We start from the raw sequence: 27,792 nt of genomic DNA on the forward strand, positions 1-27,792 counted from the left end.
ATTCCTAAAGGTGTTTGTGCGGGTGCAAGAACCTCGGGGCGAGCTTGTCACAGAAGGAGAAACAAAATGGTCTGTTTACCCTGCAGGCAGTTAAAACACATCCATGGAAAGCCAGACTCCCAGTCTTGTCTGGAGTTCCCACTTGAAAAATTCAGACATAAATTCCGTCCCAATATCATTCAGATGCTTGCTCTTTTTCATGGCATGCTATTTGTGGCTCAGATTAATTTACCATCCTTTCCCACTCTTCTGCCAGCTTGGCACAGCGCCTCCATAAAACATAACCAACACTTTCCCCACCCCCCCACCCCTGCAATTCCTCAACACTGGTCAAAGAACGGCTGGCTGCCCTTTGATGCAGCCAGGGAGTCCCAAGCATGTACTGGTCTGTCTTCTGTCCTCTCGTGCCCCTCAGTCCATCTGAATGTATGCACTGGTCCATCAGCATTTCACATGGTGCCTTTAGTGCTAATCTTGCAAGCAGTCTCATCAGATAGCTTGGAAGGGAGGCGTATACGTGTGGGAAGCCTCCCCTGGGAACAGTGTTACAGCAGCTGGACTGGGCTCTGAATTTGCGGATACTAAACTTGATCCACATGCATTATTCGATATTCTGCTTTCCTGAAAAGGTCACCAATACTTGTCAGCCTTTTTTTTTTTTTTTTTTTTTAATCTAGGCTGATGCTTATTCCAAGTATTAAATCCCTATGACCTTGCAGTTTCCTGAAAGCCTTCAAGCTCACGTATGTACGCTTGTTTTCCTGCTTGTTCTCCCCCTCCTCTCCCCCTCCTCTTTCTCGCACACACACACAGACACACACAAACACAGACAATGGCATTTTGGTTTGAAAGCCCCATTTTGCTCGTCACAAAGACCTCCGTTTTGCTCTTGTTTCAGTCTGCATGCTCGCCCTGTTGCCTTGCCTGCACCAACCTTGCTGAGGGTCATGATATTTTGTGGCTTGTTGTTAATCTCTTTGCAGTTTTCTTTTTGTTGGTTTGTTTTTCAGCATTTCAGACCTGCCTTCTCCTTTTGCATGACCTCTTGTGCGTTCTCATCAGTTAATGTTTAAATAACAGAATTTTTTTAGAATAATGAAAGAGAAAAGCAAAGAAGAAACCACAGTCTATTCTGTTCTCACACCTGGTCACGGACTGGACCTCAACCCAGAAGTCAGACAGGGACTGCAACCATCCTGTTCCCATGTGGTTTTATTTGAAGCAGAAGTAGCATGATAAGTGATGCTGCCCTTCTATCATGTCATGCAGTGAAGAGAGAGCTAGAGTATCTCCAAATATATGATCTGGACCTTAACTGCCTAAGAAAGGGTCAGTTGCTTTCTAAACTTCCTGTTACTTTCCCCTGAATCTGTACCACTGCTAGGATTATAAAGTCATCTTGTACAGGTTTGAGCCCCGTAAGAGTCAGTTGCTGCTTAATAGCTCCTGAGGGCCTAATTTATTCATAAAACAACATGTTTGAGGGAATCTGTTTACTTTTAGTGAACTCCAGCATATTTTTTCAAGTCCCCAGAATTTGAGAGAATTGATCTGGAAACCACTCCAGACAATGACCCTAAAATGAAACCTCTCAAGTTTAGTTTGCAAACCTGTGTGTTTTGCTGCCAGCTGTGCTTTGTGCAGGCTCAGCATATAGAAACGTGTGCAAGAGACATGTACTCTCCATCCTGGGGATTGCCTAGGCCTTGCCCACTCGGGATGAAGTAACTTGAGTTGGGTTATATGTTGTGCTCATCACTCTGTCCCTCTCTCTCCACTCAAGATACCAACTTTTGTTTTCAACAGCACAAAGTCCCTCAGTCCTACAGGTAGTACTGTAGCTGTTGTATTACGGTACTTAGTATCTGCATGCATCAACCAGCAAAAGTTTTATGTTTTTTTAGTCGAATTCAAGTGGCTCAGGAGCCTGCATTGAGAAGCAGGCAATACTGTAGCTGAACAGCCTCAGCGTTGGTATTAGCGGTGTCAGAAGGGTCATAATGGATTAAATTACCATCCTTCTCATTGCTGCTGCTGTGGTCACTTAACTGTTTAGGTCCATGAGCCTCCAATAGCAGAATGTGATCCACACGGTTGTCACCTGTGGCTTTGTACAAAGATTTGTACAAAGGCTTTGTTGCATCCATCTGTCAGGGGATCTAAATGGTTAAGCAGTTAACAGGTGTGCAAAAATATCTTTAAATATTTTTAGCTGCAGTATTTTTATTCTTCTGTCCAATGCACTGTTGAATCAGCAGCTAGAAGAATTCATTTTCACCTGTTATGCCATCTATGTACAAATTAGATAAAAGTTTTGCTTTTATATATTTACTGTAGGTGGACAGTATATTATTGTCAGCCTCTGTGGAACATTTGGACAACAGCAATGTCTGTGTTGCTAAACAGTGCTTTAGAAGGAGCATTAGCTTTAGTTGACTGATTTCTTCAAAAGTTTTATTAAAAGGCCATGTATGGAGATTTTATAAACTTGGCAACTAGTTCCTGAAAGCCCAGATCTTAAAACTTACTGCAAGAAAAAAAACAGCAACAGTCATGTATTGTAGCGTACATGTGTTTATTCCGCTACCTTTATTCAGGGTAACAAATGAGTAATTTTTGTAGAATTTACCTTTTGCAAAATCTGAAGGTCTAAATGTGTGACTGGTTTATAAAAACTCTGCTTGAATTTACTAATCTTGCCCAGAAGCATGGACTGTGCATCCTACAAAATCTCATTATCCCCAGCAAAAGTCTCTAATGCCCTTTCTTAACAATGTAAATAGAGAAGAAACTTATTTACTGATACTCAAAGTTGTGTTTAATGCTGAACATTTTTCAGAATTTCATTTAGTTTGATGCATACTGTTCTTTTGTTTTTCTGCCTGAAGTGTCAAAAGACCTAAAAGAAGCCAAATTCTATTTTAACATGATGATGTTGAGCACTTTTTTATTTGTATATGTGTGTGTATGTGTGTTTGAGCACTGATCACTAGATTTTGGTGGCATCTCAGTGTTGTGATTTCATTGCCAATGTAAAAGGTTCTGGTGTTGCCCATTCATTTCTGGAGACAGAATTCAACCAAATAAAGTGCTTCCATTTGAAAGCGAATAGTGACCTTGTAACAATGAAAGGAAAGTCATCCATGTATTTAAATAAACAATTTAATTCCAGAAATACAGTTTCACTGGACCATTTTGATCATCCAGAGAAGGCAAAAAATGGGTTTGTCACTTCTCTTGCCAAATAAAAAAGGCAATGCCTCTTCGCTGGGGCTTCTCTGACTTGAGGTTTTGTAGCCATTGCTCTCTAGTGAGCTTTCTGCCTTCCCACAGCCATTTCCAGTTCAGAACAGAAACTTGGCTGTGGCTGTCCGAGCCCAATATAAATTGTATAGGCTTGAAACTGCCCTAAGCTGCTCATACTGCTCATAGTTCTCCTTGGCTTTGGGTTCCAGCTGTAAAATTTACAACAAATAAGCAGAAACAGCCTGTTCCAGTGTGGTGCTTGTGCCTAACCGCTATGTTCAGAAGAATGATGGTACATTCTTACTCATGGTACTTGGTTGTTTTCTTTTTTTATTTCATACTGGAGTTTCCAGTTGTTTTGAGTATTAATTTGGCTCTGTCTGTACCTTTTGAGTGACTGTCCCACATAGCTAGTTCCCATCAGGTCACTTTGAGACACTATTTTAACAAAGTTTTATCTTTCCAGCTGGCACTTAACAGAGAATGAAGTGGTGGGGGTTTGGTGGTGGGGTTGAGGTTTTTTGTTGGTTGGTTTTTTAATTTGGTCATTTGAGGAGAAAGAAAAACACAGTTCTGGTTGGGTGGTTGGCATACGTGGGAATGACAGGCAGTTCTTGCTTTTTCCCTGCTTCTGTAAGCCATGAGAGCTGCAAACTTGGGGCAAACATTTCATCTAAGAGAGTTGTACTATGTAATGCCCATAGTGAACACTTTGGTTTAACTGGAAGTCTTGACAGGTATTTTTGATACTGATTATTTATATATTATAACTAAACCTGTTGCAAACCTGGCAAATACTGCAGCTGTGCAGGCATGCATGAACATGCAGATGTATGAAATACAGTAATGTTTCCCTTCACCAAATAATCTGAAAACCAGATGCATTCCTTTAAGTCTGGATGAGGATATTTACACTTCCATTTCAATAGACAGGGTTGGCAAACAGTGTGTGTCTCTAGCTGAGACAAAACCCCTGCTAGCTTCTGGACAGCTTCTCCATCTCCTGTTAGTCCAGTTCATTGAAAACAGGCTCACCTAATAGCTATGAGGATTTGCAGTTGTACAGCTCAGCAGGCGACACCTGGCTGATAATTTATTTTATGTAGATTTATAGAGATTTTTTTTTTCCTACCGTCACTATTATTAATTTTTTTAACAGAATTTCAGTTGTTCTTTGCCAACGCTAATTAACATCCCTGTCAATTCAGGGCAGATCAGTACTGTTTATGAAACAGCCTGCTACTCTTTGCGTTTTCAGGAAATAATGAATAGGACAGGGTGTCCATCTGGCTCTAACTGATTTATCTTACACAGTGTTAGCTTTGCTAACTTTAAATAGAAGCAGCACAAGCAAATGAGTGATTGAAGGCTGGAACCTGAAGCCAAGCTGAGCAGTAACTGGGAAGAAAATAAAATGAGCTTTACATGTGCCAGCTGTGTCACTGAACATGTCGCAGCGTGCAGGATGCTGTGTGCTTTGGGCCTTCAGGAGGGTGGAGATACACCACCAGCAGCAGCGGGCTGCAGAGCAAGGCTGGGGGGAGGTATGTGTGCTGCATGGGCCTGGCATCACCGGAGGAAGAGCGAATTCCCCTTTCCGTGAGCTGAGACGTGACACGTGCATCATAAGGTGAGAGCGTGGGGCAGAGCGCTTTGCATCCCAAATGATCTGTGAGGCCATAGTCTGGGAACGAGTGGAGTCTGCAGAAGGGGAACAGCATGTGTAAACAACTCCCCAGTACTCCTGGAAGACTGGGGCAAGGGAGCAGATACTCTGAATACTGAGGTTAGCTCCATCCATCCAATGCATGAACAGTTCTTTCATCTCCCTTTTCTGCAGTCAGCAAGGGACCTGATAAAATAAGGGGAAAATGAAGTGATTTGCAAAAAGAACCGATAAGGGTTCAGCCATGAAACGTACCTTACATCGGCACTGGGTCCCAAAGCTGTCTCTGAGACGTGCCCAGGAATACCGTAGCTGCCTGCACCAGTCGAGAGAAAAGCAAGGCTGCAGTCAGGTTTCAAATGAAATACAGATGCAGAACTAAGCTTTGAGTGTTTTAATGGACAGAGGGTGACAAAAAGTACAATTATGGTTTGACCAGAGCAGCACTAGCACTGTTTGTCTGGACACCGAGTAATGTCCTCCCTGGAGGAGGGCATTTGTTAATGTCTCCTGGAACATTTCGAGCTGTTCTGCAGTTGCTGAGGTGATGGGGTTGGTTTGCGAGATGCAAGTTTTTACGCTTGATTTCAAGTTGCTAAAGAATGAGCGGCATGGTCTTATTAAGCCAACTCGAGCTCTATTTCTTCCGGCATCAGCTAATGCGGTGTCATTCGCCACTCCGGCAGAGAACTGTTCTCACCCTCCAGCCCCTCAGCCTCAGGCAGTACCTGCATCACCTGCCTGGGTTAGCAACCCTAATCCAGGCAGCAGGACAGGGTAAGAGGTTGGTGAGAGCACAGCCCTTCCTGCAGCCTCAGCAGCAAGGCTGCTCTCGCGTGTTCCCAAGGCAGTGGATTGTACCAGTACAGACATCGTAGCCACGCAACAGACTGACAGAAAACTTCTAGAAAGCTAGAACAGTTCAGTGAAACTTCAGCTACTTCCCATGGAAGTTACTTTCATAGCTGTGACAGTCATGAACAACACATGCTTCTGGGCAATGCAGGCTTTCTGAGACAAACTCTGCTGAAATTGGGTAAACGAAACCTGAAGCAGAAGTCTTTGTAGGCAGAGACTGAGAGGAGCAGGCACCTTCCTCTGAACCAGCGGAGTAAGATTTACCAGAGCTCACTGCTGCTCAGAAGGATCTGTCCTGCAAGGCCTCCTGGCAGCAGGAAGTTTGGATTTTCTCATTTTTAAACTTTTCTTCATAGCAGAAGCTCCCAGGAAGCTGTCAGACCCTCTCACCAGGCAAGGCAGGCAGCAGTTGAATGCACATTTATTTATTGTAACACATTTTCAGCACAAAGTATAACACTTAAGCACAGGAGTGTTAGTTACTATAGTCTGTACAGCGTCTTCTCTGGCACAGACAACACAGACATGCAGGCTCTGCAGCAGATTCAAAGGCAGCTGCAGTGGCTAACAAATACAGCTTAGAACAAAGAAGAATTCCAACAGTGTCTCATTCTCTGACCTCCCCCTGGGCCTGGCTGGGTATACACAAGCTTCCAATAAACAGGACAGTAAAATTAACATGCTGAACGCTTTTAAAGAAGAAGTTGCTGTTTCCAGCAACCATTTGGTCTAAAAAAAATATCTGAAGGCCATTTGTCTTTTCAAAGAATTCTCCTTAACACCTTTTCCTGCTTTCTGTGTCTTGAGTCAAAGCACCGCCTTTCCCTCCTGCCTCCCCCGCTTGCTTCTTCTACGAGGAGCTCAGGAGATCCCATCCCCATGCAGAGTCTGGTACCACTCAGGCCAAGCTGCAGAGCCAGGCTGCGGGGTGCGTGTGCGCTGTGGAATCGTTCAGGTTTCAGTACCAGGAACACACCCTTTGGTTCCTCAGTCCATGAGAGGCCCACCTCTGCCTTGCACTGCTTCCATTAAACTGCACTCAAATGCTTGCAAAGATTTAACTATTGCCTTTCTGGCTTATGAGATTAACAAAGAACTTTTTTAAGAGCCCTGCTGAGAAAAGTAGAGTTTAGCCTTTTTTTTCTTCATTCCTCTCTCTGCTGCCTGCGAGCAGATGCTCCTTGGCCATGTTAGTGGCAGTAGGATGGGGAGCAAGTTCTTTCTGTTCATTAAATGAGCCACTGTATACACAAACTACATCTGTGTTGAGAAGCTGGAATGACCTCAGCACACAGGTGGGCGCTTGGCTGCAGAAAGCAGCTGATTCCTACAAAGCTGCTTCAACAGCCTGGGACCTGCTCAGCCAGGCCCCTCCCCAGCACTGAATTACCACCCTGTCCAAGGGTGACCCATCCAAATTGGCTCTGTGTGAACAAAGGGGCTCTTCTGCATCCTTTGTGCCCCCTCCACATCTCATGGCAGATGCGGAGCCATACCTGGGCTCACAGCAGGGCCAGTCTGAGAAAGGGGTTACGAACCAGCAGCCCTAAATTCCACATGAGAGCTGTCCTGTGTCCTGCTCCAAGGAAGCCTGCTCTAACAGCTCTTGAGTTTAAGCTGCTCATGTACCACCCCTGTTTGCTGAGCACCTGGAAGGCTCCATCCCATAGCTACAAAGCTGCAGGGAGCTTTAGCAGAAAGGGTACAGCGGGAAGCCACGGGGAGAGAGGACTCATCTTCCAGCTTTGTTCTCTGAAAATGTGCTGAACACATGAAATCAGGTACAAAGAGAAAAAAAAATCTGCGGGACCATAAAGGTGTGGCTTTAGTGGCTAGGGGAGAAAGAAACAGCCTCTTTCAAAATTTCTTAGTTGATTGTAACAGAATTTGCAAGAACTGGATAAAGAGCAAAACCAGGAAGTTGTGACAGCTGTGCACCACCAACACAAAACTACCAGGAGACCATGTGGCTTTAGTCAGCCTCAAATAACAGGTTTCTCTAGTTGCAACACTGCCAGCTGGAAACATAAATAATGTTTCATTATCTTTATACATTTGAGTTGAAAGAAAAATACCAAAAGCAAAACCTGCAAAGGAGCAGAGACTCAGTTCACTGAGGGCAAGCTGGGAGCGCTGGCTTCTTGTAAGCAAACAAAAAGGGGAAAGGGCTTAGGTCAAAACATATCTTAGCAAAGTCTGGCTGCAGTGCCAGAGAGGAATTACAGAGAAGCTGCTTTTCTCCCAGTCTTGCCCAGCACCACCCCTATATTCAAAGCCACATGAAAGGACGGCAGAGGAAAACTGCCTGCCCCAGAAGTGGTGGTGCGAGCTGCACACACCTTCGAGTACCGGACAGCGGAAGAGATTGGACTCCTCAGGATTCCCCAGCCTTCCATCCCCACACAGGTGTATCTGTGCCATACCTTTGCTGCCCCATCACACACAGATCACACAGCCCGTGTTTCTGCTTCAATCTTCTGCTCCCCATGTAGATTTCCCAGGTCTTGGACCTGGGCCACATTCTGTCTGATAGCAATCTCTGGGCCCCCTCCATACAGTGTGCTTAAATAAATCCACGTCTCCTCGGAAATCTGCCCGTAGTCTGCACCTGAAAGGGAAAACAGCAGCCATCAGGCATGCAGCCAGTCTGCCCCTGGTGCAGCTGCTGGAGGGAAAGGTTGGTGCACCACAACACAAGGATGTCCTCTCCCACCACCGCTGCCTGCACAGGCCCACCCCCAAGAAAAGTTAGGCACACGAGGTCCCCCCGCCCTGCTGGCAGGTCTGCGTGGCACAGCTGTAGCCACAGCAGCCCCCACCAGCCCTCTGCAGTGCCACCGCTGCTGGAAGCCACCAAGGCTCCACAGCAGCATAGCTGAGCACTGTGGGGTCCTGCTGCAGCCACTTCTTCCTTTCCCCAAGAGGAACCGAGTGGCAACAGCCCATGATGCCAGGACCTGCCTGATCCCTCTCATACACAGCTGTGAATGAGCGCTGAGAGCCCAGGACCTACAGCCACGCACCCAGACACCCCACCCCAGGAAGCTGGGGTTGAGCTGCCTGGGAGAGACTGAAACCCCTCTCCAAGCTGTCCTAGAAGGGACACCTTAAGGGGGTCAAAGCACAAAGCAGAGAAAAGCAGAGAATGTTGCCATAGTTTAGAGAAAAACCAAAAAGCGTTGCTCCGAGAGGTAACCAAGATGCAAATACTATCTTTAGCTGCTTGGCAGGACAGCCCAGCAAGGACAGCACAAGCAAGGTTATTTCACAAGCTGGACCACAGCAGATGCTCAATAAAGACCAAGTCAAGAGCAACACAAGATCGAAGCCACAATGCAAAGGTGGGGGGAAGGGGAAGGGTGGAAGGGGCCTGCGGCACAGCAACAGCAGGAGATGGAGACTGCAGGCTTCACCGTCACAAGTCGTGTCAGCAAGCTGGTCATGCAGGAGCTGCCAATGAAGAGCAGAGATGGCTCACTCAGGGCAGTCAGCACTGGGTTGTGCAGAGAACTGTCATCTTGTTGGGTCATGGTTGTGCAACTCCGTCCTGCTCTGTGACTGCTTCACTACGGACAGCTAGACCCAGTGATACATTTCCCTTCACCTTTTAGGAACATGGCAAGATGGCAGCACAAGCCTTACCCTGCTTAACTTGCACATGGCCACCTGCTTTCGTGAGTGCAATCTTGCTGTTGTCAATTGGTCCGGGAGGCTCTGTAAGAGAACAAACATGTCAAAAGCCATTCTCCTTTCCATGTTGCCACCAGATTCAGCTTTTTTCCTGAGCTAGTTTCTCTTGTTATTTCTGCTCTGCCCTTGGGGAGCTGCAGACAGTCTGAGCAGCCGGTGTCTGAACTCCAGTCAGCTTCAAGCCACGGCAGTCAGGTGCAGTGCAGTGCTCACTGAGGACCAAGCAAATACTTTTTGCCTTTCTACCACTCACCCCTGACAGACTCCAGAGGTCTCTGGCTTCTTACCATTATCCTTCCCCTTGACAAAGGCTTCCCACTCACGGAACCACTGCATGCTGATACAGTAGATGACGCTTGGAGACTCCTCTGCCTGGAAAGCCTTGTTCAGCTGGGATAACAGAGGAGAACAGAGACATGCAGGAAGGATTTAGTCACTCCAGAGATCTGGGGGAGCTTCCATTAACTGTAAGACAGCCTTGCCATTCTTGAGAAGAACCCCATCTAACTCCACCTTCCACACCTGTTCCTGCTCACTATAGCAGGCAAGAGACTAGGATGGTTTAAAATTTGTGTCTGCGTGCAGCCGTGCACAGAATTATTGTGTTGCGGCTGCCCCTCCCCATGCTGTGAGCCCTGGGGAACCCCGAGGTCAATCTCCTTGCCATGCTGTAGATAATGTTCTGGAAAACAAGGGCAGGAGTCCTCCACTAACTGTCCGTGGTGACAGGTCTCCATTTCCCACCTCTACCCTTTGCCACTGCTTCCAGATGCTTCCCATACAAACCTTGATGAAGGTGTCGATTTCAATTCTCCTGCGTTTGGCAAGTGCCTCAATCTCCACTTGGCAAATGGAGCACACATACAGATGGTTCACAGCAGGGCCGCCCCCAAACCTGCGCACAGGACAAGAGGGAGGGGAATGGAGAACTGCAGGAGAATGGAAATGCCTCCCAGCCCTGCATCCTACAGAGACGGATTTTTATACTTCTCAAGACACTGGAAAAGGAGGTGTGTCTGCAGCCGCATGGGGAGTACTGCCTTTACTCAGCACAGCGAGGGTCACTGTATCATTCTGGGACAATGCATCGATATAGCTTGTTCTGGTTTAGATTAGGAGGCTCTATCAAATACCAGTCTTTGCCAAGCCACACCAAGTACTGCATGCCTTTAAGGTACATGGCCCTGGGAAGGCATTACGTCTTGGTCACTGCCCAAGGTGTGAAATAAAAACCAAAACACATTGTGAGAAAGAAAGAAATGGCCATATTCACCTGTTGTAGAGATATTCCCACACGTTTTGAGGCAGAATCACAACCAGGTCATCAATGTAGTGGTACTTATTAGGAGGGATCCCTGTGAAGGAAACACAAGAGGAAGAGTTAACCAGGAAACTCACTGCTGGGTAAAGATGCAAATACAAAAAGGCAGATCTTCCTTGCTGAAAACTCTGATTCCAGAATCTGCTTCCTTTGCTAATTGAAAACAGACAAGATTTCATTAATTGTGGAGGTTTCTCAATTCATGGTCTCAATTTCTAATCAAGTGCTTCATTTCCAGGTGGAGACTTATAAACATGAGGGCTCCCCAGCACAACAGATGAAGAAGAACAACAGTAAAACACAGTATCGGTCTCTTCAGTAGCGCATGCTCCGTTCTCCAATGAAACACTGAATGCCAGCCTTGCTGACAGGGTAACACAGCTAAATGCTGCCTTATCTGCTCTCTACAGGTTTGTTTTTAAAAACAAATGGACAACTGAAAACCATTGTTTCCCAGCACTACACATCCCTTCAGGCCTCTGAAGCCAAAGAAATGAATCCTACTGCAGCATATACTGTATCAGGATGAGAGCTGGAGGTTTTTTTCCTGCATTTGTTAATGCACCAAGAAGCATAAAGGTGCAGCTAAAAGCTGCTATTCCCAGGTCCAGCAGCACTGCCTTACCTCCGTGAGAGCACAGAAAGGTGTGATTGGTGATGGGACCAGGCTCAGCAAAGGTGTTGAATTTATTGAGCCACTCTCGAGAGATGTAGAACTGCAGTAAACTGTGCTCCTTCATGCTGGCAAGAGATACAACTTTCTGACGCTCTCGCACAGCTTCTTCACTGCTTTTCCTGAAGTGGGGAAATGGAAAAATTAAGCAGTTCCTGAAGACTTAAGTTTGTGAAATGCATTTCTAGGTATTCCGAAACCAGCAAGGGACTACTGCATGCAGGGGGCACAGCTCACCTGTAGAACAAGACATAGGCTTCTGCATTCTGTACCACAGTCTCATGGACTTCAGTGACATACTGGTCATCAAACTCATACCACTGGCCATTGATCACATTCTGGCAGTAGGCTATGTAATGCCCACCTGTAACAGAGAAAACACAGCACTGCTTGGATTCAGAGTGCAGAGAGAAGTCAGGCCTGGGACAATGTCAGCAGCACAATGAGGATTCGCTTCTGGCAGAGAACAGAGAGCAAAAGAAGAGAAGAAGAAAAAAAAGGCATAATTCCAGCTCAGACAAGCTTTGCAGGAGCAATGGAGCCTTGCACCATCACCCTGATTTGCCTTCCTCAGAAAGGCCTCTCAGTGGTGATGCTGAAATAGCTGCAGGGCATCTGTCACAAGCTGCTAGGTTCACTTTTCAAAGGGAAGAGGCTGAACAAGCCTGGGAACGGAGAGGGCAGGCCTTACACTGTACTTCATCCCAGAAGAGGTGCTGGCTAGTCCTTCTGCTTTGCCTAGACTCATCTCGCTCCTGTTCACCTCTGCCCATACTCACAGAAGGAGGACTTACTGCCTGCTGTGCCGTGGTGACAAATGACTGACAGGAGATCATAGGTCGTGATCTGGGAGACACACTCCTTGGCTAGGAAAGGTTGCAGGTCCAGCCCTTCCAAGGGGAAGGAAACATGACTGTTGATCTTGAAGGAATACATCACCTCATGCCGGAACCGTTTCAAGTGGATGCAAAGAATCTAAAAGACCCAAGGACAGAGAACACCAAAGTACAGTTTTGCCATGGGTCTTCTGATAAAACAGCACATCTCTGTGCATCTCATCTTTGCAAAAGCTCTTCACCTGTTAAGTCATGAATCCTGCTGGCTCATCAGCTTAGAATGGGGAAGTCTCTTCTGGTCTAGATACAGGACTTTGCCACCAAAACAAACTGCTACTTCTGTTCTACCTCTAGCCTCCTTACCTCCTCAGCGGCTGCTAAAAGAAAACTAGAAAACAAGGAGCTTTTACTCACCTCTGGCAGCCGGAGGACTTTGCAGTACTTTACTCCATTCCGCAGTCTGAGGGAGGAAAAGACACTAGCTGTGAGAAACCTCTAAAGCAAAGGGATGCCAAAAGGCAAGGCTGGGTCTTGCTAGCTTTGAAATGCAAGACAAATCCTGAATTCTAGCAACAACAAATTCAGGCTCTTTGCAGTATCCTTCCCAAATGAGGCATGGCCTGAGCAGTTTGTCACGCCTCTTCTTTCTAACACAACAGCTCCTTAACTGCCAAGCCACATCCTTGCTCATATCCTTCTTTTCTTTTCCCCCCAAAGACAGCACTTTTCCAATCTGCAGTCAGTGACCTCTCAAGACCAGGACTCTAGTATAAGGCAAGGCAGATTTTATATGCCACTCAGCAGAAGAAATGTCCAGGCAGAGGGCATAGCAAAATGTCTGACAGCAGTACAGAGAAATAAAGTGCCAGACACACAACATGATACAGATAATGCAAACTTACTTTTTACACCGTTCACAACTGTACATGTTGTCCCCTGTAGACAAAGAGAAGAAAGCCATTATGCAGATTCTCAGAGCACACAACGCTGATACGTCTACATTTCTATCCAGTGCAGACAAATCAAGTTAAGCAACCTCTTGGGGAAGCCAGGGTGAGATCAAAACAAGCACTTCTCTCAATAAGTGTAGGCAAGAAGAGAATGCAGTCAACTATCAGGAAAGAATGCAATTGCCCACCAGCATAAATGAATACAACCAATTGTTTGAAAGCAAAGAAACTAAGGTGGGTAAGGAGCTACAGCACTCACAACTAACCACAGCTATGTCTGCTCCTTGCTGAGGACACTCTCACCCAGATTTCCCACCCTGAGCAGGTGGAAAAACTCACTTCTGCTCAAAGAAGCTGAACTGCCCACCTTTGGTACTGCCAGTCTCTAAATGAAATATTAAGGCAGGATTTCCAGGAGATTCAATCGACCTCCAAAATGCACATGAAATACTCCTCCACGCGGTTTTCCTTGGTTTGTGCTGTCAGACCCCACTGAAGAAAACTCACCCTTCAACTCATCTGCTGCAAAAAAGGCAGCAAGGCAATCCTCCAGCGTCACAACAGGACCCCAAAACCAGCTAGGGATACAGGACACCACAAATCTGCAGAAGAGAGGGGATTAAATGCAAGAGTTACACATAAAATAGCTGGATGCTTTGGTGTACAAAATTCCAAACAGATGATGGGCTTCCTTCTAGCTGTAGGTCCTAAGCTCATCACACATCCCAGAGGAGCAGGGAAAGCACGATTTCTCTCAGCTGATGTTCCTACTGTGATTGCTCAAGCTGGAAATGATTTGGAAAACTACACCAGGAATTAATTTGCTCTGGAGGGCAAGACTGAGCTAAAGGCAGAAGTGAGGAATATCAGCTGCCCAAGAGATCTCAAGGTATGTGATAAAATTAGAGGAACAGTAGCAACTGGTTTAGATGAAAAGGCTCAAAAGACCTGTGAGGTACCACATACTGTCCTCCAAAGAATGGTTCCAATTGACATTCTGCTGTAAATATCACTGGTTAGGGAGAGATGCCTTCCAGCACTGCTGGGCAAACCCCAGAAAAAAAGAGGTTCTGCAGAGGGAACACACCTCCGGATATACTCCATGATGAAAGCAATCCAGCTTTGTGAGGCATAGTTGTCCCCACATGCCCCTGTCTTAGCTGGCACATTTTGGTAGATGGCAGAGTGCAGCTTGGCCAAGTCCTCCTTCCCTGGGATTGGGAGTGACAGGTCCTGGAATGTCTCCACTGTCGTAGAAACCTGGAAATATCCAAGAGAAGAGGTCTGGGTTTCCTGTGTGTGTAATGGATCTAGCACATGACGTTCATCACCTTTTATCACTGCCTGGATTTTGTGTAGGATAGAAACCCGAGTTGGCAGTAAGGCAACTCACACTGGCTAATTATTCTTCACTGCTGTTAGCAGGATGACTTTTGTAATGTTTTTCATAGCACTGGAATCAGTTCTCTAATGTGAATGTGATATTGCTAGGCCAACTTAGTAAACGTTGGTAAGCAAACAGACCCCTACAGAGAAATACAACTTTTTGGCATGGCAGGTTTCTCACAGCTCCCCCACCACCAACCTCTCATCATTTTAGCAGGCCCACTGCATCCTACAGTGTTTGGAAATAGAAGCACCATTTCCTAAGAAGAGACCTATAACATCTAGAAGACTGTACTCTTTGACTGACAGCCACCAGGAGACTCACTCTGTCACACGTGAGACACTGCACCAGGCTGAGAATGGAGCCATCAAAGATGTCAGAAATCACACTGCGATAACGAAGTTCTTTCTTCTTTTTCCCAGAAGCCTGCATCTGAGCTGGAAGACAGACAAAGAAGTTCCATTGTGTAGCAATTCCTTCCCAGTCTCCTGTCTCAATAGAGTCACGCAGCCACATAAGAACACAGGACAAGTGCTGTCCTGCATGTTCAGACACCACTTGCATGCCAGTGAGACAGTGGAGCCTGCTGTAAACACTTCATGTGGTACAGAAAAGGGGGAGGTAGCCAAATGAACCAATGCAAACATGCCAGCTCTCAGCAGACAGAAATTGTCTTACTGGAAATCCTGTTTCCATTCTCTTACTACATGTTTAGAAGTCTGGCTCTGCCACAGAGAGTCCCTGCTTTTCTCAAGTCTTGTGACATTTTGCTCTAAGCTTTACACTTTACTTCCTCTACTCCCTCACCTGCCTGTGTACTTTGTCCTTTTTTTTTTCCCCCTCTGACATTTGCCATGTGTTCCCCAGGTGTCTTGCACTGGAGAGGACTCTCCACAGCAGGGACTGGCCAAACACAAAGTTTTGTTTAATAACAAACCCTCTTCCCCATGCACACGTGCATGAAGACAGAGTGCTTTTTATCCAGCCAGAACATCTGTGGTTGTGCTGACCTCAGCCAAGGGGCTGGGACACAGCTGAAGAAAGAATGACATTATTGAACAGCAGTGGTATAAGCACATGCCATTGTGCTTGCAGACTATGCAATGCTGAGGGATTTCAATCTGCAGTTTGCTCGGGATGAAGAGTCCAGTTTGCTAACAACAGAAGCCAGGCTCCACTTTGAAGCCTAACAATACTCCCAGCACTGGACTGGTATCTGCAGCCTTAGTTCTATTACCGTGAGCCTAAGATGTCCAAGAGGACAGCAAACTCTCTCTCAGTAACATCATCTTACGGTTCTTTGGCCCACACGCTATGAAATTCAAGTCTGGCAGACAAATGTTTACACATACCCACACTCCCCTAAAGGGACGAAGCTTGTGCCTGGGACTTCATAGCCATTTTATTAATAACAAACACAGCATGCAGATGCAGACATGGAAATCATTTCAGACTCCAATATAAGAGCATACTAGAACATCTGTTGTGCCCAGAACTTGACTTTACCTGCATGTTTAATGTAGTCTTTGCCTAGTACTAGTCTGGAAAGCACTGATGTCCAGGGGCATCAGCAGTTACAACTGTTAATCAAGAATCATGATGGATTCCTTCTCTCTTCTGCAAATGAACCTCCTCCTCTACATGCTCCGACCCTCTGCCTCCCAGCACACACACTCTGGCTCTACCTTTCTTGAGTATGTAGGAAGGTCCAAGCCTGGCAGGACTGGAGCGAGGAGGACTGCTAGAGAGCTTGGAGTGCATTTCATGATGGACTGGACTGCAGGGGTGTGAGGAGCAGCGCACAAAGGCATCGTTGTCAGGTTCTGTTTGGGAGAATGGGGAGGGAGAAGAGCACTGGTGAAAACCTCAGTTATAAAAGGCAACCCTAGTATAGTCAGTGACAGCCTGGCTCTGCGTTCCAGCACAGAATCTTTCCTGATACGTACAGTTCAGTGTCTATTAACTGTCCTGCTTGCACAGGTTGGCAGACCCAGCTCCCTCAGTGCACGGGTAAGAGTGCATAGAGAGCTACACTGAACAGCTAATAATTACGTATTAAAAAAAAATGCCATTTTTTCCCACTTATGACTAACTAGGATTTATAGCTTGCTCCTGTATCCCTACTCCACATAAACAGCATTGCTGTCTTCAGTACCAGTTGGCAGAATAAGATTCTTCTCTAAAGAATTGCTGAAAGGTTGGATATGTTCAGTCTGAGGTGACTCCACACCTACATCTTAACTGCTGCTCTTTTCTTTTCCCTAAGACAGAGAAATGCACAAACTGTGCCTCTCCCTTTTCCCTCCACAAAGCCCACAGTCCGACATGAACAAATACCCTCTTCCACACCTTTTCCACAGATAACATCTCCCCAGGCCAGCCTATCAGCTAAAGCAATGTACACATACAAAACCTTTTTTCTAAATTAGGAAAAGGCATAAATACAGTGTTTGCAGGTTTGGCGGAGGCAGCTATCACTGTCTTCAGGACATAGTCTTTACTCAGCTCCATAGCACTTTAGCCTGGCTAAGCACCTCTCTGGCTCACATATTACATTTTCTTACAGAAGCAACTGTGCACAAAGGCAGAACTGCTGCCAGGGACACTAAGGAAAAACCTGGATGCAAAATTTCTTGAAACCCATAGAAGGAACAGTGACATTATGTGTTGTTTGCCACTGCACTACAGCACTGCCCCTGTGTAGACTAACATCTTCTCACAAATAACATGACTGGAAGAGGTGTATACCTGGTGTCCTGCATGGGCTGGCAGGACGAGGAGCTGACAGCACCTCAGGTGAGGCTCTACCATCAACTGGCATCATAGTAGTATCAACATCTGCATCCTCATCCACCTGCTCTGAGTTGCTGCGTCGATGGCCACAGGAGAACTTTCTGTCCTTCATCCTCTCTTTCTCAGAGATGCCTCTCCCTGCTTCATCCTGAATCAACAGCTCCGTCTCTGCAAAGGAGCTGCTGCCCATGCCTCCTGTGGTCCGACTTTGACCATCTCCTTCACCCCTGTCACTGCCTGAGTCACAGGAGAGGAACTCATCCTCCGAAGGACTTCGGTCACCCTCTCGCTTTTCATCGTGGTCACTGGTATCCAAATCCTTTGCCTCTGCCACAACTGGTTCCTTCAGTTCTTCATGAAGCTGATCCATCAGGCATCGCAAGAACTCCTGAGTGTCCTGAAAACCAGGAGTAATTCCATGTTAGTATCCATCCAGAAACGGGGCAAATGAGAAGGGGAAAAGAGGAGAAGGCTCCATTCATAGCCTCTTTCAATGCTGCCCACAAAGGTTAGCCACCTCTGCAACACAAGGAGGCCCTACTAAAGCAGAGAAAGTACCGTGGCCATGTACCAAGAAGCTGTCTGCTACATACATGTTTTTAACTTCTAAATGATAAAAAGCTCAATTTGCATCTGAATATCTTCAGCTGAAAGACACCGAAAAGCCACAGAGCAGCTATAGCATGCAAACTTTATCAGGCGTTTACCACTGATAAGAGGCAAGAGAGACAAGAAACCTAATGAAGACAGCAGGCTGTAGAGAATACTCTTACCCACAAAACAGATTTCATGAACACTTGACTTCTGCTCATGGCAATCCCTCTCTTAGAAAGGGCATAGTAAAATATCTAATAAATAGGGAATGGAACCAGAAACCAAAGACAGTCTAGGTGCAAGTTCCTACATTCATAATACATGGTAAAAAAAGCTGAAGCATCGGCTTCAAAGGACCAGCTGGAAAGCAACTTGGTATTTTGACAACTTCAGAAAGTTAATTATGACACTTCTCTTATTTTATGGAACTTTGGCTTTTAGCCTGCCCTGCCTTCCTTTCAACTTTATCTCTTTACAGTTGAGAGTTTTCCAATCCAATGTACTTCACATCAAAGATAAAACATAGGAGTTCTTGCATTAATCATTATTTTTATTCTCTGTTTTGATTTCCTGTCAGTATCACAGTTTAGATGTACTGTCACTTCCCTTGCAAATTTTCTAATCATAGTTTGATGTTTATGTTTTATTCTAAAGAATAAACACAAGATATACACTGACAAAAACTTTAAAGAAAAAAAAAGGATACTATCTTTAAATAAGATTTAATTTGCTGTAATTCCCCAGAAAAAGAATATGGAACATTCATATCTTAACTTTTTAGTTCAGATTTATCCAGGTTTCTCAGCTCTGATGTGAATAAATAATACCCGACTCTCATGTAGCACATTATCAATAGATCTCAAAGCCCTTTATAAAGGAGGTGACCATCATAATTTCAGAGGTGAGAAAGCTGACACAGGAAAATGCACTGATCTGGTACCAGCAAGGCAGAGACAGAGCCTGGAAGAGAGCCCAGGTTTCTTAAAACCCACCCAAGTGCTCGATCAGATCATTAACACTGACACAAAACGGGTACGACCCCTGAGCTCAAGCTCTTCCTCCTGAACACAAGCACCACCACTGCAGGAAGAAGAATCCCACCATCTTTGGAATAATGGCATGGTTTTGTTGAGGCCCCACCTGCTGTGCATAGCCTCGGAACATGGGGTTGACGAGTTTAATGCCATGGGATAGACTGCTTGGAACAACATAACTCGGGCTGTTTAGATATGGGAAAAAAAAAAAAAAAAAAAGAAGTTAGTTTGCTTATCAGGCCTGGAGCCAGTTTGTCTAATAAGCCATAGAACAGGGTGTGGTAATTAAAGAGGCAAAATATAATTATGCACCTGCAAAGCCTGGGCATATATTTCTCTATTAGCTGGATTTTAAGAGACAGAAAACACCTCGCAGTCATTTCAGTCTATCCTTCCAGGGACACCCTTGCCTAAAGCACATTTAACTTAAAGCTGTGTCCACACTTCGAATTGTCTCAAGTGATTCCTTCCAGAGCAGGGTTCTGCAATTAGTAACTTGATTTGACTTTGCAGCACCATGTCTGTCTCAAAATCTGTGTGGGCTGAGCCAGTAAATGAGGTAAATCAAAAGCAATATTAAAATGACATTATACTACTTCAAGGTCTACAGCCTTCTCTTCCAGAAAGACACAGTTCACATTTGCTCTGTATCTTACTTATCCTTGTTACCAACTAACACGAAATGAACATGCAATACCATTTAAATTCCTAGTTTGATTTTTTTCAGTTGACTGCACAGAGCAGACATCTTCAGATTTTAAGAGAACTGCATTATTTTACACTATCCTTTGGACTGGTCTAGAATTTGAACCAATAGCAAGTATTTCCCAAAACGTCACCTGCACTCTCCATTCTCTTTGGTACAACTCTCTGTATTGCTTTTTCCACCCAAATCCTCAACCCTGCTGACCAGCAGTGCAACTACAAGCTGGTCAGTCCATGCAAGATACTCAGAAATGGCCAAGAACATTCCCTTACTCCATCATTTTTTCTTCATTGCCAACAGGAAGTTATACTAAAAAAAAAAATCTTCCTTTTTGAAGATATAACATTAAGTACGTATTCTTTTCACTGACATCAATATGCCAATTTTATCGTGAGTAGCAGGACATTGGATCTCCTAGATATGAAGGAATCCTCGCATACCCATCTATGTAGGGTTCGAACTGACTCCTTTAGACAATGCAATTATCCCTGAAGATCAAATTTCCTCTTTGCTGATGCCAGACTTCAAAACTAACATAACTATGAAACCTGTCCATATTAGATTAGGGAGTGATTACTCACCGCTTCTTATGCCAAACCTCAGACACCAACTTCTGGTAACTTTTGCACAGTGCTGGTTTCTTATCTGTACGGACCAGTCCACCACATTCCAGAAAAAACTGTGTGAGAGGTGGGCTACAAGAAAAAAAAGGAAGAATTCAGTGTACAGAAATTTCTCCTCTGCTTCTGTGTAAGGGTTTATCAAAACTTAAAAGCATGCCTTTTCAAAACCATGCTTAAGATACTGTTTTTAAATCGAGAGAAGTGATTCCAGATACAGACTTGTCTCTTAACTTGAAACAAATGAAAAAGGCTGATCTGAATCTGTTCCCAGTACAGAGAAGAGATCCTGGAATTAGCTCTCAACAGGATGGCTAGAGGGTATTTTAGGATATGGGTTGTTAGAATGATATCACTAGGGGGAATAAAGAGCTGTGACATGGCTTCCCATGTGATGAATTACATTTCTGTCACAACAGAAATGATGGAGTTATACTTCAAGCACTCATCTAAACATGAGTCTTGTAAGTAGTCACTCAAGTTTCCTGCTGTAAACCTTCTGTTGTCCAAAACAAATACTTAATTATTTCTGCATCTAGTCTGGCTGATTTCTCTTTGCAAGACTCATGAAGGTCTCAGATCAGAGGTGCCACTTCTGGTATTTAGTGAAGTCTAGTAAAGGCTCTACTGAAAGGCCCTAATGCCTACCAGTTAGAGAGAGCCTGAAGTGCTGCGTTCATGTAGCAGGAGTTCCCAAGATTTTTCATTCCAGTAAGGCCTAAAGCACAAACAAGAGAGGCATGAAACACTTTCCAGATGTGCTGCTTTCTGCATTCCTCCCCATTCCCCAAAGGAGAGGGGATTCAGCCCTTTCCAGGCAGTCTGCACACTCTGCTTGTAGGAACCTCTCAGTGCAAGTCCTACAGATTGCAGTTATCCTCACAGTCCTTTCATCAACTCAATGCAGAGTTACCTCTTGGTTTCAAATCGTCATCCTCTGATTCAGATTCACCTTCATCAGCCACTGCAATTGGAACAGCTTTCAGAGGGTGAGCAGGCAATGGTGAATCCTAAAGATGGAGAAATAAGCATCAGTGAGAGGCCGGCTTTGAAAGATGAGTTATGACAGAGACTGTCTTATACATAAATCAAGCCAGTCTTGAAAAAAAGCACTCTGGAGAGAAAAGAACCAGTTGCACTGTCTACCATTCTCACTAATGCAAGGAGGGATTGGAAATAGTACCATTACTGCTTCCAGTACACATGATAAGAGAAGCATCGGGAATATGCAGCAGTGTCACAAGTACATGTGTTTCTGGTCTGACAGCTAAAACTTCCACAGGCCGTGCTCTGAAGTGAAGATGTGACAGCTGTTTTGATTCATCTCAGAAACAGATGCCCCATGGAAGAGGCTAGGAAAAGTTAAAAATAAAGTCAGAATGGATATTCAAGTCATATGGAAGCCTGCTTGGTGGGAGACCCTTAAGGCAAGGCTTTGGGTCCCCTGGCTACAGGTAGCCACTTTCAGTAAAAAGAGCTCTTCTCACAACAAAAGCCTGGACAATAGCGGAAACTGCTTTGCTAATTTTGCAACAGGTAAACAAAACCCCCGCCAAGCATTCAGCCCTTGCCACACTGACACAGACCCACCAGTTCAGTGAACTTTACTGGTGGTGACTGCGTGTGCGCTGCCAGCCGCTGGTCCAAGAACACCTCCTTTTCACAAGCATAACACCAGATGCGGAAAGTGGTCAGATTCACCGTCAGGTTGTGCTTTTTGGCCTAAAAAATTAAAAGGTGAAATAATGAATCTCCCTTGACAGCCGGCTCAAGTTGAAGCACTGGCCTACCAGAACAGGGTAGAGGAGGGTTAGGTAATGGGAAAAAATCCAATTCACTCTCTCTTAAGATGGGCAACAGAGAAAAGCTCACCTGTGCATGAAGTGTGCTGTGGTCAGCAAAGGACTCTCCACAACCAACATAAGGACAACCAATCTAGTGAGAGAAAAGAGCAAAAGTACAATGGGCACATCAAATTAGACCCCTCACAAAACAGTCTGCAACTCCAGTCCCATCAGCAGCTGCAACTTCAAAATTGATCTTGCCAGTTTTCTAACCAGCTTTTTATTCAGGGCCTGGAATAAGGCAGAAAATTGGAATTGCTCAATTTAGGAAAGAAAACCTGGAGCCAGGTTTACATCCATGTAAAGGCTCCATACCAAGGCAAGTGCTCCAACAGGCTGCTCATCTGAGCAGTCTCAAAACATCTGAGCACCAGTGTAAAAATCAACTGCCCCCACCCACCGGCATGCCCTTGTCATTCCTTTCCACCTTGCTGCCCTAAGCAATGTCACTGAAGGTCTCACACTTGCAGCCTCCCTTTGCAGTTACCAGCAGAGGCAGGATCCAGGCAACAATCAATGCTGGGCATGTTATTCATGTCCTAATAGGACTACCAGGGTAATCACCTCTGAGGAGTGAACTCTTACATACTGGCATACCCTAACAGTGTTAGCCTTTGATCTTAGTCTTCTCCTTGGAATCCATCAAAAACTGGTGGATAGTTCTACGGTGAACGCCCTCTTTGGCCGCCCAGTTTTGGGGTTTTTTTCCTTCAGTATAAATGATATTAAAGAGAAGTCCCACCATACATGCACACAAATAGCAAGCCATTTTTACCTGAAGACAAGCCCAGAGATTTGGTCCCACAGCTCCACATGACTGGCAAGTTCCCTGTATATTCATGATAAAAGAAGGTTTGTTTGCTTGTTTGGTTTTTAAGTAACCCAGTCCTTCAAGAGTGGGAAACCTCTACAAGACAGGCCTCGCCCACCTGCAGCTCACAGTATTTCATTTTTTAATACCACACTTCCAATTAAATAGACGCTTTGAGGCATTCTAGCTAAGTGACACATTTCAGCAGGGTAAAATGACAGTGAGAAACAGATCAGATGGGGATGATAAAGGCTTAAGTTACGGGACATGTGCAGGGTCCATCAGCACTGGAAGAAGAGTTTCTGCCTCTCCTCTATGGAGACAGGCAGCATTTTCTTCAAAAAGCAAACATGCAAACGCATGCACAATAGCTAAAAGGGAAAGGACTGATAACCAGAACACCCCTGTACCTTGGATTTGAGCAGCAGATCGTCCCTGGTCACCTCTCCTATGGAATCCAGGTGAGGACAGATGTCTCTTGTATCCCCCATTTTCACCAATGCTCACCTGCAGGTGGGTGTTCTCCTAGGACAAGTAAGGATAGTTCCTTTCAGCTACATGTCAGATTTGCTCTCACAGATCGTAAGAAAATAAATTAGCATGTTTTGTACATTAAAGATTATGGTGTTCATCTTTAAAGTTCAGAGATCAAAACAAATCTGAATCTGGAGCCAATCAGGTTAACTAGCCCAGTTCTGACCCATTGCTGAGCAGCTGCATTGTGGTATTGTAAGGGAGCAAGGCAATGGCAAAGAGAAGGAAACACATGAATAAAGCTAATAATCTGTACAATGAGGAATGTGTGTTCAGAAATGCAGGGAGGTGCTCAGTACGCAGGCAGAGCTTCAGCAGAACAGCTGCCGACTTGGTTTCAGGTATGGGGATGGATTTGCTGCCACCCCAAAATGAAAACCGCAGTACAGTGACCTGCCGACCAGCCTCTTCTTAAGCTCCCAGACTGCCTGGATCACATAGCATCTCTGAATGACAAGAGTCCTACAGCAACAAATACAAACCCTCACTAATTCATACATGCTTTCCATACATAGCTTAATGGCCTTGTATACCATGAATACTCCATGAACCTGACTAGATAAGCTATGTTCTCCCCCCTAAAAACCAGGTGTTCTCTGCTAGTTCAGCAGGTAGGGTGAGAAAACAAACGTGCTGATCTGAACTGACTTCCTCTTGCCAACCACAAACACACAGCATGAGAAGATACAAATCTAATTAGCTTGTCTGCATCAAACGTGGATTAAAAGTGAAAGGGCACTGCAGCCTAAGACACAAGTATTTAGCCTATGGTGTCTGGGGCTTCACGCTACCCATACCATGCTGATCTGAATCTAACATTTAGCTATTATGCCAATTTATCAAACACTAAAAATACGATTACTGTTGTAAACAACGCTGGGCAAGAGGGAGACAGACTTAAATGATCGGTATCACAGATAGCCAGTCTTCAGTCTCTGAAGAATTTACCATTTGACAGATGGATTTTTACCAATATGATCCACATAACTCTCAAAGACTGTACAAAACGTACCAACACACTCTTCTGCCCATCTTGTACATCCAAGCACTGCAAGTATAGAGAGTTTCATAGCTGCGTGCTTATGAGCACAACAAACACTTTCATGGTGGTCTACGGGTACTTAAAAGACTTTAAACATGTCTTGGTAATGTGCAGCTATAAAAAAAACAAGTTAAAAGTTTGTAGTTTTTAAGCATAGTTTAAAAAACCTCACTCCTGGCTGTTAGGAAAAAGCAAGCAAGTGATACTAGTAACACAGACCAGGATCTAAAATATTACAAGTGGCTGGAAATGAGGCAGATGTGAAAAGTCCACATCGTTACAAAAAAGACGTGGAAAAACCTGATGAACTTGATGTTAGCAACTCCAGCAGCGTGGCTGCTACTCTCTGTTGTTTTCACATTTTGAGGACATTTGAAGGAATCCCCCGTGTTATCTGGTCTGAATTACAGACAGTGGACTGGAAGGAAGGAGGGGGGAGGGATATAAACAAATAAGCTATCAGCAACACTATCTTGGGAGCTGAAAAGCTTGCCTAGCACCTTGCATTGGCACAAGACAAACCTCAAGGATCACTTTATAACCATGTTTATCCAGCACTCTTTGGAACTGAATAAACTGAACTGGAGGAGCAAAGCAAAACTAGAGAGGGAATAAATCATCTTTGCATGCCAGAAAACACAACAGTGGTTGTAACCAGGATCTCAGTAACACATGAAGAGATGCTTAACAAACAACTGAGCAACTTCATGCAGCCTCACAGCAAAGCAAAAGAGTATCAGGTAACATATGCTGATTTACAAAACAAGTGACAGGAGCACAGTATCTTTGACTAACACATAAAACTGGGACACTTTCAGGCTCTCAGTCCCTTTATCAAAACCAACCCTTTTTCCCAAATGCATCAGCTGCTGCAATTTAAAGAAAAAAGCATCACTGCCACATTCGCTATTTCACCTTCCTTTATTTCTCATTCCTTTCCTAGAAAACCTAGGAACAAAATACTGTTTTAAAATTAACTCCAGACCATAATCTTCACCAGCTTAAGCTAACTGGGAATTGGTTTTGGAGCACACTACGTTAAGTACAGTCTTGTGGATGTGGATGGTTTTAGTGCATTCTGTGAGACGACCCCTCTACTCCAAACTAAAACCAGGCCTTTAAACGGTCCGGTACTGGGATGCTGATCATCCCACCTGAGGTTTCCTTTTGTGAACAAAACAGGGAAATTCTCATCTTCGACTCTCAGCCCTGACTGAACACATCTGAAAAGGTTTGATTTTTAATTGTTCAGAAAGAAGCATTCAATCCCTACCGTCCCATGACTCTGCCCTAAGAGCTTCAGCTGGCACACACATCTCTCCAATGCTGCTCAGGAAACTAGAAACTTAATAATAAGCACTGTCAGAAAGCTTAACTGTGCTTGTCAAAATATACTGTGTATGACGGGAAGTTACCTTAAAACAAGTTCTTCAGCCTGTCCTCTCAAGCAGCACTGTGGAAGAACAGTACATGAACATGTCAGAACAATTCCACGGTAACTGCAATCCACTTTCAGTTGCTTAAATTGCTGACAAACCCAGTGTCTCTGCTTTCTACGTATTTCTTGGGGGGGGGGTGGTGGTGGTGGTGGTGTGTTTTCTGCTTAGAACAACTGCGTGCTTCTGTACCAAAGCTAGAGACAACAATGAAGAATTTTGGGTCTATGCAGACTGACAGTCTGCAGAGTAATCCTGACCAAATAAAAGAAGTCTTACCACCATTCATCTGCAAAACAACTACCGAGTCTACTTGCTCATCTTGCATAATCTACCAAGATAAAGGAGTATCTGCAGTTTGTGGCATTTTATACTTGAGATACTGAAGAAATAAATATTTACTGAACTGCCCTACTGTACAAGGAGGAACCAGAAAGCAGGTGCTTCTGACTCTTAGCTGAACGTCTCTGCACTGCATCACAGATTGGAAAGCCAGGCGTTTTATGTAGAACAGGCAAAGCAGACCAGGTTTTAACACAGATTTATTATTAGAGGTCACAACATGACGGCACACCTAGGGATTTAGCTTTTAAGAAAAAAACACCTTCGGGTTAATGTCCCCCTTCGCCCTGCTATGTCGCTCCTCAAGTGCGGCAGACCCCCCCCCAAAATACAAGTCCTCTCCTAACAGACGCTACGGCTGTTAAGCAGGGGTGAAGATGAACGTAAATACGCCTGCACGCCGCCGGATTCGGGCAGAACGAGTCACCGGCACAGCTGCCCCGCGGAGTCCCACTCCGAGGGTCGCGGAGGCCGCCGTCATCCCGGGGAAGGCCCCGGGCCCCGTCCCGCTGCCCGGGCACCGCGGGGCCTCGGAGGGCCGGGCCGGAGCCACCCCCGGCCGCTGCTGCTGCATCATCCCCGGCCCGCCCGCCCGCTCGCCCCGCAACACCGCGGCCGGGGCGGAGCGGCCGCGAAGGGCCCCGACCCGCGGCCCACACGCCACCCCCCCGCCCGCGGCCCTCTCACCTGCGGGATACTCGGGGCGCCGCCGCCCCCGCCCCGCCGCAGGGCTGCGCCTCAGACCGCGCCGCCGGGTAGGCCGCGCCCTGCGGCCCGGCACGGGGTAAGGGCCGCGACGCCCCGAGCAGTGCGGGAGGCGGCGGCGGAGCTGTAGGCGCCGCGCGGGCCGTGGGCGGGGCGGGCCGTGGGCGGGGCGGGAGGCGCGGGCGCTGCCCTTACGGGCCCCGGGAGCGCGTTCCCGGGCGCTCCCCACGTAGAGGGCCCGCCCGGATCCCGCGTTCGCTCAGGGCCGGGAGCTCAGCCCCCAGCCGCGGCTTTTGGCGGGGCATCTGCTGCAGCAGGTGCCGCTGGAGGGGCAACCCCGGCTCCCCTCAGTGCGGCCCCGTGGCGGGGACACGGCGCCTCGTGCTCCGGCCGCTCGCGGGTTTGGCACTGGCCCGACGTGAAGGGCCACGTCCCTCTTGCGAGGACGGGCCTTAACACACGAGTGGGCGACAAGCGCTTCCGAAGGCACCCTGCCCCTTTGGCGTCCCGGCCGGTCACCCGCGCCCGGCCGAGGCGGCTCTGCCGGGACTGCGATAAACGACACGGCCCTCGTGACTCACACGGGATCCCATCGGGAAGGAGAACTCGTGGCCCAGGAGGGCACGGAGGGGTCTCGGCCCGAGCGGCAGCGGGAGGAGAGGTCGCCTGGCGGGGCCGGTGGCTCCTGCCCGGCCGCGGAGCTG

The 27,792-nt window shown here is 46.1% G+C and overlaps 2 protein-coding genes across 7 annotated transcripts in view; one reads left to right on the forward strand and one right to left on the reverse strand.

The window, feature by feature from the left end:
* FNBP1 (formin binding protein 1) overlaps positions 1-3,171 on the forward strand; it is a 111,593-nt gene extending 108,422 nt beyond the window's left edge. For both annotated transcript variants that reach the window (XM_037401148.1, XM_037401149.1), the window contains exon 18: positions 1-3,171. In XM_037401148.1, the coding sequence (XP_037257045.1) occupies positions 1-8 (8 nt within the window). In that variant the 3' untranslated portion in view covers positions 9-3,171.
* Positions 623-27,774, reverse strand: USP20 (ubiquitin specific peptidase 20). 5 transcript variants are annotated; one of them, XM_037401106.1, is made up of 26 exons: positions 27,071-27,202; positions 26,021-26,058; positions 23,440-23,554; positions 22,994-23,047; positions 22,247-22,309; positions 21,965-22,096; positions 21,288-21,384; positions 21,023-21,092; positions 20,336-20,449; positions 19,155-19,233; positions 17,376-17,817; positions 16,313-16,450; positions 14,952-15,064; positions 14,328-14,500; positions 13,748-13,842; positions 13,193-13,226; positions 12,705-12,750; positions 12,249-12,429; positions 11,692-11,818; positions 11,407-11,576; positions 10,734-10,815; positions 10,247-10,355; positions 9,748-9,850; positions 9,413-9,484; positions 8,194-8,378; positions 623-5,098 (listed from the first exon to the last, which is right to left on the reverse strand). In XM_037401106.1, the coding sequence occupies exons 3-25, from the start codon at positions 23,518-23,520 to the stop codon at positions 8,218-8,220; spliced, it is 2,736 nt and encodes a 911-aa protein (XP_037257003.1). In that variant the 5' UTR covers positions 23,521-23,554; positions 26,021-26,058; positions 27,071-27,202; the 3' UTR covers positions 623-5,098; positions 8,194-8,217. The 5 variants fall into 5 exon arrangements, with proteins under 5 accessions (XP_037257003.1, XP_037256999.1, XP_037256998.1 ...); XM_037401102.1 differs by lacking the exons at positions 623-5,098; positions 27,071-27,202 and adding an exon at positions 27,670-27,774 and having other exon boundaries at positions 5,292-8,378; XM_037401101.1 differs by lacking the exon at positions 623-5,098 and having other exon boundaries at positions 5,292-8,378.
* Between the last annotated feature and the right edge of the window lie 18 nt (positions 27,775-27,792).

Source organism: Falco rusticolus, chromosome 9, assembly GCF_015220075.1.
Source record: "Falco rusticolus isolate bFalRus1 chromosome 9, bFalRus1.pri, whole genome shotgun sequence".
NCBI lineage: Eukaryota > Metazoa > Chordata > Aves > Falconiformes > Falconidae > Falco > Falco rusticolus.

Excerpts from the sequence above, each read along its gene's own strand:
- USP20 (XM_037401106.1), bottom strand. The coding sequence starts at position 23,520 with ATGGGGGATACAAGAGACATCTGTCCTCACCTGGATTCCATAGGAGAG. Across the intron at positions 16,451-17,375 it reads CAGCCCATGCAGGACACCAG|AACCTGACAACGATGCCTTT; the intron begins GTATACACCTCT and ends TCTCCCAAACAG. Across the intron at positions 11,819-12,248 it reads TCACCACGGCACAGCAGGCA|GTGGGCATTACATAGCCTAC; the intron begins GTAAGTCCTCCT and ends TCTCTGTTACAG.